Source organism: Gekko japonicus, unplaced genomic scaffold (genome assembly GCF_001447785.1).
Source record: "Gekko japonicus isolate JY-2015 unplaced genomic scaffold, Gekko_japonicus_V1.1 scaffold400, whole genome shotgun sequence".
Lineage (NCBI taxonomy): Eukaryota > Metazoa > Chordata > Lepidosauria > Squamata > Gekkonidae > Gekko > Gekko japonicus.
This window is the reverse complement of record NW_015165246.1, coordinates 938,950-950,912: the sequence shown is the minus strand read 5'-3', so window position 1 is coordinate 950,912 and position 11,963 is coordinate 938,950. Positions and strand designations below refer to the sequence as shown.

The following is an 11,963-nucleotide window of genomic DNA, read 5'->3' as shown; positions in this document are numbered from 1 at the left end:
AACCGCTCTGTCAGGAAGTTCTTCCTAATGTTTAGCTGAAAACACTTCTGATTTAATTTCAACCTGTTGGTTCTGGTCCGACCTTTGGGGGCAACAGAAAACAACACACTATCCTCTAGACTTGAAGATGGTTATCATACCACCTCTCAGTCGTTTCCTCTTCAGACTAAACATACCCAGCTCCTTCAACCTTTCCTTATAGAACTTGGTCTCCAGACCCCTCATGATCTTCATTGCCCTCCTCTGGACACATTCCAGCTTCTCTATATCTTTCTTAAACTGTGGTGCCCAAAACTGAACACAATACTCTAGGTGAGGGCTAACCAGAGCAGAGTAAAGTGATACCATCACTTCACATGATCTGGACACTATACTTCTGTTGATACAGCCCAAAATCGCATTTGCTTTTTTAAAAACCGCATCACACTGCTGACTCATGTTCAGTGTATGGTCTACTAAGACCCCTAGATCCTTTTCGCACATACTACTGCCAAGACAAGTCTCCCTATAATTATGCATTTGATTTTTCCTACCTAAATGCAGAACTCTACATTTATCCCCATTGAAATTCATTTTATTTTTAGCCCAGTTTTGCAGCCTGTCAATATCATCCTGTATCCTGATGTCTTCTACCATTATTTGCTACCCTTCCCAATTTAGTATCATCTGCAAATTTAATAAGCATTCCCTCTATCCCGTCATCCAAATAATTGATAAAGATGTTGAACAAAACAAGTCCCAGGACAGATCTCTGAGACACTCCACTTGTCACTACTCTCCAAGAGGATGAGGAACCATTCACAAGCACTCTTTGGGTGTGATCTGGCAACCAGTTACAGATCCAACTAACAGTCATAGGATCCAAACCACATTTTACCAATTTGTCAACAAGAATATTATGTGGAACCTTATCAAAAGCCTTATTGAAATCAAGATAAATGATGTCTACAGTATTCCCCTGATCCAGCAAGGTAGTAACTTTCTCAAAAAAAGAGATACGGTTAGTCTGACATGAATTGTTCTTGAGAAACCCATGCTGGCTTTTAGTAATTACAGCTGTCCTTTCTAAATGCTCAAGAACTGTCTGTTTGATTATTTATTCTAAAACTTTCCCAGGTATAGATGTCAAGCTGAAGTTTTATTTCCCCTCTTAACAAATTAAGGAAACTCACAAAGTTTCTCTTGCACAATTATTAGGGATAATCACCTGAAAACATTAATTACAACTTTTTGAAACTGCCATTCTTTGTAGTTTTACGAAGCAATTAGAGGCCCACCAACCCCATAACGCTTGCAATATTATAGGGCCTCTGCCCCTCTCTGCTTTGAGGGCTAATGCCCAAAACTGCATTTGACCCTGTTTTTGTCCTGTAATGATAAGCATTTTCAATTTATGGTGTTCGACAACAGAGAACTATTCTTTCAAAGAAATCAATTAGAACATCCGAGTGTAAACACATACACGATTTGTATTTTAATTAGTGTTACTAAGAAACCAGCAAGTGGTATCGACATACTCTTATTCAAGCAATATTTTTAAATGTTGCTTCAAATGCCTAATGATTTGATGTAGGCCTGCGACGACTGGTTTCTGAGGGCAGCCATGTTGACCTATGCTCAGACAGCGAGATTTAGGTCCGGTAATACCTGAGAGACCAAAGAAAGCTCGTACCCCAAAAATCTTGTTGAACTTAAATCAAATTATTTTCTGTGATACTTTATCTGTTTGTAGCTGTGTTCCACTTGTGGGAAAGCAGCTTATGATTTTTTAAAAATTTTGGTAGACCAGAAGTCCTTGTAGTTTTGTGCTGGTTTGTTGGTGAGCAGTGGGTATGTGGGTAGCCAAGTTGGTATTTGAACTTTGGACTGTTTTGCACTGAAACTTATTGTTTGCAAAATCATTTTGAAAGGTCTTTTTGCTAAAGATTCTGTGATGAATCTGAAATGGTCTCTGTCTGATGGTAACGTGCTTAATAATTGAATTTGTCTTTAACCGTATTGATACATTGCATTTTGAAAATGACATTTAAAGGGAATCCAGGTTTTTGAAAAGGGAATTATATTGGAAGTATTATTATAAATCCTTGTTCACAGAAATATCTTAGAAGTATGAAAATTAAACTTCTTTCTACCATTTTATAAATCTGCTTCACATACTTAATAAATAAATAAAATACTTAGATTTGTTATTTGTAGGGCTACTCATAAGTATTGTGCTTTTCTCGCATTCATCTGTTTTTCAGAAAAAAGAGAATTCAAGCATTTGTTTTGAGGGAAAACAGAAAAAATAAAGAATTACATGGACTTTGCAAACAGATGTTAGCAAATGAAAGGTAGGTTGGATGTCGAACGTGCAAAATATGGAACGACAGAGCTGATGGTCCCGAGAGAGTAATCTCTTGAGGTCAACTGAGACGTGGCAGACAACTGCACGTGCTAACCTGGATTCTCAGTTGTGTTTTTCAGTCCACTGTGGGTTCAAGTGTTATTGCTGAAAAATGCCATTTTTATGAAACAATCTGTAAGAAACCTAACTTTTTTAAAGTGCCTACAATACAGTTAGATTTTCAGGGAAAAAACTTGTCTGTTGCATTTGGTAGAAGTGGGCTGCATTTGGCAGATGTGATTTGGCAGGTATGATTATCAGAATTTTGTTTGTGAGTTGGAGGTTTGCTTGACCCATCTGGATTATATGTTAAGTTTACGTCATTTTTCAGGGTACACACCCTGGACTGAAGAATTGTAAGGCGACATCTAGCCAGGAGAAGGAGATGAAGGGATCATGTCTTGTCTAGTTCTCTAAACTTCAGCCTAAATTAGAAAAGTAATCAGTTTCATGCTATGTATGTCACATTTCTTGTGTTGTGTGTAGGGTACCTGAATCTTATTTTTTGATTTGAAGATAGGATTTCTGTGTATGCCACAGATGCTATTAGTTAGGTTGTCAGAAATGGTGCTTGGACGTGCTTAAGTCATAGTGTCTTCATATTCATTGAATGTGTGACTGTTTGAAGATTAGGTTTTTAACCAGAGATACTACATGTGAGAAAAATGTTTGTTGCATCTCTCAATTAAGAAAATCTTTAAAAATTTCTGAATAGTACGTTGTTTGACAGTGTATTGGTGAAGACTTCTGTGTTCACGAAAGCCTTTAGCATATTGCCTGCCCATAAATATTGTCAAATTTTTAAGACTGCAAGAAGCACAATTTGCATGATGATCTAACACCACTCTAAAATACCAGCCAGCACTTAGAAAGGAAGTGGATCTTGGGGTACTGATAGAATGCATAGTTGCAAAGGAAGCCTGTGTCACTGATTGGTTTCAACAGTGGCTAGTAGATTAAAATCAGTGAAAGTAATACATTTGGCAACCATGAAGGTCCTAGTTTAAACTCCAGAAATTGGCAAATTCAAAACTGAGGCTTCCCACCGGATCTTTAGTTGATGTAGCTCCAGCAGGGTCTCTGAGGGTTATTCTCTTCTCAGGTACCTACTAAAATTAAAAACAGCCTGATCTCTCAGGTATTTTTCTTTATTACGCACTCACAGAACTGTTCTAGATATTGGAGAATGCACATTCTTAATGTCAACGAATCTCACTCTTGTGAGGTTACCAAGAGAGTGTTTTTGGGACTGTTAATATCGACCTCTGCTGTCTGCACAGCCCATTCCACTTGGTCTTGGTTAATGCCTTGCTGTGCCTTGGCTCTCCCTTTCCTTTTCCCAATGGCTGGGCAGAGGTCTTCAGGCGGGGGGAGGGGGGGGAGGCTGCTGTGGTATCCCATCCTGGTGCTTGGCTCTCTGTTCCATATTTATCAGTAGGTGTCGACTCGCCCGTGTGGTTGGGGACAAAATGAGGACTCCCCCCTGTTGGTGGTGGTGGTGGCGGCAGCGGGAGCAGCAGCAGCAGCAAACACATGTTAATTTATCTTTGTGTTCTGCTGATGCCGGTGGAACCAGAGTGGAGGAGGGCAGCCAGCCAGTAGAGAGCAGACTCAGTGAGAACCTCTAAGTTTGACCCGCCTGGCTTTGCAATTGTCAGATCCTTAATGTTGTCTTACTGTATTTTTTTGTGTTTTAATTTTTAGTAAAAAATTGAACTCGATCCTGGATTCAGAGAGGTTGCAGTGGATAAGAAGTTTAAAAGCTTTGGTTCAAGATTGCAGGAGGCTGAATGAGAACTTGGACCGAATGGCAGACCTCTCTGTTGTCTTCCAGAACTGAAGATTGTAAATAGCTGAGAAGTGGAATTAATGACTCTGACACTGAACCCCAGTTTAAGAAATGTCAGGTTGGTCGGGGGTCATGGAGGTCTGACATTAGTTTGCAAGTTTTGACTTCATAGTCCAAGAAACCATTGTGAAAATATTGTACGTCAAAGAAGAACTTTTGGTGGTGGTGGGGGCTGTATTTTGCCTAGGTCTTCTTGCAAATCCTGTCTTGTGAAGGGTTTGATTTGGAGCTCAGGGTCGGAATCCAGACTGGTGGAAGCGGTGGCTTTGTCTGTATACAGGAGCCTTTCCCACCCACCCCTGAGAAGGACTCTCTTGAGGTTGGGGAGGCTTTCTGGGAAAGAGCCCCCATGATGCTGCTGCTCAGGGAAGGCAGCTTTGTCCTTCCCCGTGCATGAACAGAACAGCTTGCTACCTGCTCCTGAGGTGGGGGGAGGGAACATCTGGCATGACCCGGAACTGTCTCTTCTGGTTAAAGATGGAATGGAACGTTTCTGAATTCCTTATTTCCTCCCAGAAATGTGCTTCAAAATAAATGTATCACTGAGCTTCTCGTGGTGCTGAATTTTAATTATAGTTTTCTGCACTTGCGAAAGCCTGGAATACACACAGCCCTTGTTGTAGTTTTGCAACTGATAAATGTTGCCAGATTGGCTTATAGGACCTGACTAGGTGTTTATTTAATCTAGGGTGGAAAAGGTTTCTGAAACCTGGGGGCCAGACAGATTTTCTGGGAGCTGAATTCAAAGGAGTGAAGGGGCAGAAAGACTCAGAAGAGCTGGTTGTGTGGGGGGGGGGATCCTCTCTCTCGAGTTTTGTGCTCTCCCCACCAGCCCCTTCCAAGTGCTGCCTGTTGAGCTGGTGGTAGTGCTCAAGCCCCTCTGTCTTGGTGCTGAGAGATGCAGTCTACGGATGGTCACAGTTTGCATTGCAGAGTTGAGCCTTTGAACTGGAAGAGGTTCTGGGGCCAGGCCTTGGGAAGTATTTTGTCAAGCTAGGCTTTTTCTCTGGCTATTGCACTAGCAGGTTGTAAAAGGCAGATGCCCACAGGAGAGTAGAGGTGGAAAATCTAAAAGGGAGGGGGGGGGAGGAAAAGGGGGAAATAATTAATTATTGTATGGCATAGTAGGAAATGAAGCCAGGAGATCCTAAGATTGTCTGGCATCCTGAAGTTCTAGTAAAAAGAATAAAAGAGAAAATGGTACAGAATGGGAGGGAGGAGAATGATGGATGGCTGTGGAATGTGGAACAGCCTGGCAAAGAACCCCAGAGAGAAATCTGTGAGTAAGCCCACCCCACCCCCCTACCTTTCCAGTTTACAGCAGCTTTTGTATCTGGTCACTGTGAGCTGCAAGTGAGTAGCTATTTAAAAGCTAGAGGCCGGGGAAGAGGTGGCCTGGCCCTGCACTCAGGGAGAGCTGAAACCTGCCTCCTGCCCTTATTTTAATAAATAACGTTGAGAATGCCGTTTACAAGAGCCATAGGCATTCCTTTATAACAGCCTCGCAAATAAGTCCTCAAAAGTTATTGCCTGCAACATTTTTTTTTGGCTAGCCTCCCTGTCCATGGGTGCCGGTTGTAGTCACTTGCGACTTATAATGGCTTGTGTAGGTCCTTTGATGCCCTCCAGGAACTGGGCAAGTGACCACGGGCAAGCCTGTTTTGGTACGGTCAGTTCTCTGTGATGCAGTGAGAAAATGTTCTTCATGAGGCCCAGTCCCATGAGTTTCCATTTTCATCTTTCTGCTGCCCTGAATCTGAGATTATGAACCAGTTCATGTGTTTCTGTTTCCTAACAAGGTGCAGCATACACACTCAACCAAAGGCTTTTCTAAAAACTCAATTTCCTCCTTTTCCTACTGGAAACTTTGTCTTTACCAGTCTAGAAAAAGTATTTTGTTTTATCAAATTACTTTAAAATGTAATGTCTTTTGTATGTAAAAGTATTTTTTCCTTTGTTTATTTTAGGCATTCGACCACCCATCATGAACGGGCCCATGCACCCACGCCCTCTGGTAGCACTGCTGGATGGCAGGGACTGTACCGTAGAAATGCCAATCTTGAAGGACGTTGCCACGGTTGCATTTTGTGATGCACAGTCCACACAAGAAATACATGAAAAGGTAAGACTAAAGAATTTCCCGTATGTGAGTTAATTGGGCTGTTTAACTTTTGTTAAGGAGCTGCGGTGGCTCAAGTGGTTAAGATGCTGAACTGCAGGCTGTGGAAGGTCGGTAGTTCAGCAGTTCGAGACCCGAGTGTGCCGCATGACAGAGTGAGCCCCCGTCTCTAGTTCCAGCTCCTGCCAACCTAGCAGTTGGAAAGCAAGAAATTGCAAGTAGATAAATAGGTACCACTTTGGTGGAAAGGGAACAGCGTTCCGTGCGCCTTGGTGTTTAGTCACGCTGGCCACATGACCACGGAAATGTCTTTGGACAGCGCTGGCTCTTCAGCTTTGAAACTGAGATGAGCACCGCAACCCTAGAGTCGGATTCGACTGGCTTTCGAGCAAGGGAACCTTTACCTTTACCTTTTTAACTTTTGTGGGGAGAAGAAGGTTATCCCCAAATGTTAGGTTTTTTTCAAGAAAGATTTTCCTGGAAACCTGGGGATTTCTTTACATTTGCAGAATCCTTAATGGTAGCCATGGCCAGCTGCAGTATGGAGGTTTCCCTGTCTGCTTGAGGCCAGCCCCTGGCTATTAGATACAGTGATAGCTGAGCCCGTAGCGATTCTCTGTCCTGACACATCCTAGCCGGTCCTGGGACCCACACCTGACAGGATCCCACTGATTTTCTCTTTCCGTCTCACTGGAGCAGTTTTAGCAGCCCCCGGCTATGAGCTGTGAGCCCTGCCCTCGGTCAGGTGTGAGCAGCACCCAGGGGAAGGGCAGGTATGTTATTCAAGAGAGAGAATGATTAAGTACATTGAGGCACCAAGCCTCCTGAGGGGAAACCAGTATGGCTGCTTCAAAAGGGAATCCTGCCTTGACCAACCTTTTGGAGTTTTTTGAGTGGTTTAACAGGCACATGGATAAGGTTATCCAGTGGTTAATATATATGTGGAGAAGGTAACTCACCTAAGACTCCTGAATAAACTTAGCAGCTAAAGGATATGAGAGTGAGTCCTGTTAGGGATTAAAAGTCGGTTAAATGACAGGGAGCAGAAACTCGGGATGAATGGACAAGTCATCCCAGGGGAGAGAAGTGAGCAGCCAGGGTCCCATCAGCAGTATCAGTACTGGGACTGGGGCGGTATAATATGTTCATCAGTGATCTGAAAGTAGAAATGCAGAGTTTCCAGAAATTTTGAAGCTGGGGAAAACCCCCACATTTCCCCCCATTCTTTTGGGGAGACGAATGGAAACGTTAAGAAAATTTGAAATGAGGCACTACATACTTTTCCATCAAGCTCAAACTTTTTACTGATTTAATGGCATGAAAGCATCATTAATAACTTAGCATATACAATTTTATTATTTAGCATATTTATGGAATTTACAAATATGAATATGTCAGTTTGCAAGTAAACTCACTACTCAAGGAAAAGTTGCAAAATGCTGCATCCTCTTCTACCATAGTACATGTATCTTTAATTTTTGCCATCTGAGAGGAATGAAAAAAATCGGAGTTGAAGGCAGAAAACAAATTCTATAGTAAACAAGAGAAATTAGTATTTGGACAGAAACTCTCTCATAGAGTCATAGTAGGTAGGACTGCCAGTATGTTTGAATATTAAGCTAAACTTTATAATATTACCAGTGCCAGGAGACAACATCAGGGGAAGACCTGGGCCTCTCTGCCCTGTTTGTTGTCCCTCCAGAGGGACTGGCTGGCCCCTGTGTGAGACGGGATGCTGGACTGGATGGACCCTCACTGGTCTGATCCAGCAGGGCTCTTCTGGTGTTCTTATCAGGAGAAGGCCTCGGCCTCCCTGCCCTGTTGTTGGCCCTCTAGAGGAACTGGTTGGCCCTTGTGTGAGAAGGGATGCTGGGCTAGGTGGACCCTCACTGGTCTCATCCAGCAGGGCTCTTCTGGTGTTGTTATCAGGGGAAGACCTCAGCCTTTGTACCCTGTTGTTGGCCCTCCAGAGGAACTGGTTGGCTACTGTGTGACGCAGGATGCTGGACGAGATGGTCCTTCAGTGGTTTGATCCAGCAGGGCTCTTGCGTTCTTAATACTGAAAATTTTGAAATCTTTAATAATGCATTACCATTAAACACATTATAACAGTGGTTCTCAACCTTCCTAATGCCACGACCCTAATACAGTTCCTCATGTTGTGGTGACCCCCAACCATAAAATTATTTTTGTTGCTACTTCATAACTGTAATTTTGCTACTGTTATGAATCGTTATGTAAATATCTGATATGCAGGATGTGTCTCGGTTCCTAAGACCATCGAAAATTTGTGTTTTCCGATGGTCTTAGGCCTGTGAAAGGGTCGTTCGACCCCCCCCCCAGGGGTTGCGACCCACAGGTTGAGAACCGCTGCATTATAATATATTAACCATTGCCAAAATTATTTAGATTTAAACAAGTTTTGAAAATATTGTGTATGTCTGCAGTATTAAAGGGTTTTTTCCCCCCAATGCTCCCCAAAATTCTGAATTTTTTGCATTGGAAAAATTGAAGAAGTCCTCAGACTCTTTCATGCTATATGTTTTGAATGTGACAAACCTACTCATTCTACAAGTGAAGATATTTCATAGGGGATTCTTTTCAGTGTTTCCACCAACTTTTATTTTTTCCCCTTGGGGAAAAGGGGGGCGGGCTGAATTTCCTCTGTTTTTACCTGCGCCCTCACATGTCTATCTGAAACTGGGCAGTAAAGAACATTGATATGGGTTTGATTTGATATAGCATTTCATTTTGATTTATATTTCATACACAAAATTTAAAGAATACCCCATAATAATGTCATGCAACTTGAATTGAAATATTTGATTAGAAACAGTCAAGTGTGATTAAAATGTTACATTCAAACAAATTTACTGCTTTGTGTGAAAATGGAATACTTGTAAAAAATTTAAGAGCCCAAGAATTGTTCACATGCTAATATAAGTGCGCCCAAGGAACTGTGTCTCTCAATGATATGGTTCTTTTGGAAAAATAGGAATTTGAAAATGTTTCAGAAAATTTTGGAGTGTGATCTGATTTTGCTCTTTTTTTTTTTAAGTGAGTGCACAAAACTGAAAACTTAAGTTCATTTTCTGTTCAGATAACAACAAATACTTGAACTGAAATATTTTATTAAGAAAAAATTAATCAAGTATGGTTAAATGAAATCCAGCGCTTTATGCAGAATTTAAAAAATTGGAACAGTACTTTTGAAATGTACTTCCCTTATACTTTTAAATACAGGATAAAAACCCAAAGGCCCTGAGAACCTATTGGCACCATTAATTTTAGTGTACTCAAAGAACTGTGCATACCGTGCGATGGACGTAGTTGTCCATTCATATATTTCAGCAGAATTTAACTCTCACCTACAGAGGTCATTGGCATACCTCAGTTTCACTGTCATTCTCCGTAGCATTACTTGTATTTAAAGATGTGAAGGCCTGGAAAATATCAGGATAGATGAAAGGGAACAAACCGAGTGAAGGTGAAGTGGAGTCAGTGATTGTAATGGGAGGGTATGCTCGTTCTTAGGGAGCTGGGATTGCCTCCTCTCGAAGTGCTTACATTTTGCCTTGCAGTGTAGCTTTGTAGTTGTGCATCATACGGTCCCTCATCTCTATTGCAAGGTGCTCACGTGGCAGCTGTGGCCAGGGGTATGTTTCTGCTAGCTTTGTTTCATAACGCCTTGTCATGGGACTCTTCCCTCTAGAATAGGCGCATCCGTGCACTGAGACCCTGAAGGACTTGCTACTGTAATATGTTCTAAGTAGGACACTGTTCAAAAGCTCTCTAGCTGGTTTAAATGCCATTGCTCACTTTCTGGTTAAGTGTGGGTATTTATTTAGATATTTGTGGCTTGCGCTTTTCCCCAGTGGGGACCCCAAGTGGCTCACAACAATTTGTACTCTTTCTCTCTCTCACACACACACATATTAAGAGTCTTGCTTGTAGGAAATGAAGGTGTTTATATGAGAGGAGAATGCATCTCTGTGGGAGCGTCCTCAGGCCGTGGTGGCCTGTCCTGTTCTGATTTGGCAGACTTGTTTCACCATTTCAGGTGGAGGCAAATGGATGCACTGCTAGACAGAGGGAAGGGCAGGGGGAGAACTCAGGTGCCCCTCCTGAGGAAGGGAAGGCAAGATGTGAGGAGGGGCTGCTAACACTGTGCACTGATATCTCTTCTCACCAAGGGTCTCCCAAAGGACTAGAACTCGAAGGCATCCAATGAAGCTGATGGGCAGTAGGTTCAGGATGGAGAAAAGGAAACACTGCTTTACACAGACTGATTAAAATGTGGAATTCACTACCAGAGGATGTAGTGATAAACAGCTTTAAAGGGGGATTAGATAGATTCATGGAGGATAAGACTTATCAATGGTAACTGAGGGAAACCTCCACATTCAGAGGCACTAATCCTCTGAATCCCAGAGCCAGGAGGCAACATCAGGGGAAGGCCTCGGCCTCTGTGCCCTGGAACTGGTTGGCCACTGTGTGAGAAAGGATGCTGGACTAAATGGACTATTGGTCTGATCCAGCAGCTCTCTTTTTAGGTTCTTACGCTCATAAGCATGGCAAAGAAATAAGGTAGAAACCAGGTGGGCAGAATTTTAATTGGAAGTGTTTAGAATAGAGGTGACTCGTTAGATCATGAGGAATGCATTGGTGGCTTGGAGAATGTAAGACTAGAACCAAGGGTCATTCTGTGCATTCCAGAGTACTTTGCACCTGTGTGTGGGGAGTATCAAACCCTTACAATTGTATTTAGGTTTCGATTCTCTCAACTCACAAATAAGTATTATGGACTATCATGGTCGCCCTGGTAACGAGCCGAAGTTGACATCACTTTGCTGGTCTGTGAGTGGCCAAAGGCCTAGGCTACTCAGAGACCTCAATTCCTATAAAGTAAGCTTCTAGTCAGTGACTACTAGGATTGCTGGGGTATTGGGCCTAGCTTGGTCAATACTCTGAAGCAACCCCACTATTTGGCATCATGATTTGATTCCACCCAGATGGGCTATGTGCTTGGAATATCTTTGTCATCTTGGACTTTTGTACTTTTGAACCTCAAACGGATAACCTTTGCAACTGCTTGTAAGTATTAGCTATTGCTGGTGAAGCTCAGTGTTTATAATTTTTCCTTCACTGCCTAAGTCGTATGTTTTAACTAAACTTGCACAATTACTTAATAAAGAACTTATATTTTCACTTTGTCGTTTGGACCGTAAGCTGTTACTACTACCAAACTTTTGTCTTAGCTCAGTCTGTGGTTTACTCTGCAAGACTGACCTTTGTGTTAAGTTCCAGAGCCAGCCTGGAGACTTTGGTCATTTTTCTCCAGACCTGTTGGGAACCAAGAAATGACCTGGTGGCAGACTACCCTGTATTCTGGAGAGATTATTTAGAATTCCTTCAGTATTTTGGTAAAACTGCTTTGTGATCTGTTCCTTGAACCACGGCTCTGCACCCAGAGGGGTCAGCGGCCCGTGACATGGAATGCTTATAGCAGAGAATTTGTTGCTGCAGGACGTGCTGGGGGCCACTGGTGTAGATGGCTTCGGGGGGGGGGGATTAGACAATTTTTAAATTTTATTTATTTATTTATTTTT

The 11,963-nt window shown here is 42.4% G+C and overlaps 1 protein-coding gene across 4 annotated transcripts in view; it reads left to right on the top strand.

The window, feature by feature from the left end:
* Window positions 1-2,248: 2,248 nt before the first annotated feature.
* The window catches only part of CTBP1 (C-terminal binding protein 1), a 47,485-nt gene continuing 37,770 nt past the window's right edge, over window positions 2,249-11,963 (top strand). For 2 of the 4 annotated variants that reach the window (XM_015410082.1, XM_015410083.1), the window contains exons 1-3: window positions 2,253-2,333; window positions 4,091-4,293; window positions 6,203-6,357. In XM_015410082.1, the coding sequence (XP_015265568.1) occupies window positions 4,287-4,293; window positions 6,203-6,357 (162 nt within the window). In that variant the 5' untranslated portion in view covers window positions 2,253-2,333; window positions 4,091-4,286. Of the gene's footprint in view, window positions 2,334-4,090; window positions 4,294-6,202; window positions 6,358-11,963 lie in introns of all 4 variants that reach the window. The other 2 variants (XM_015410085.1, XM_015410084.1) reach the window with 2 other exon arrangements.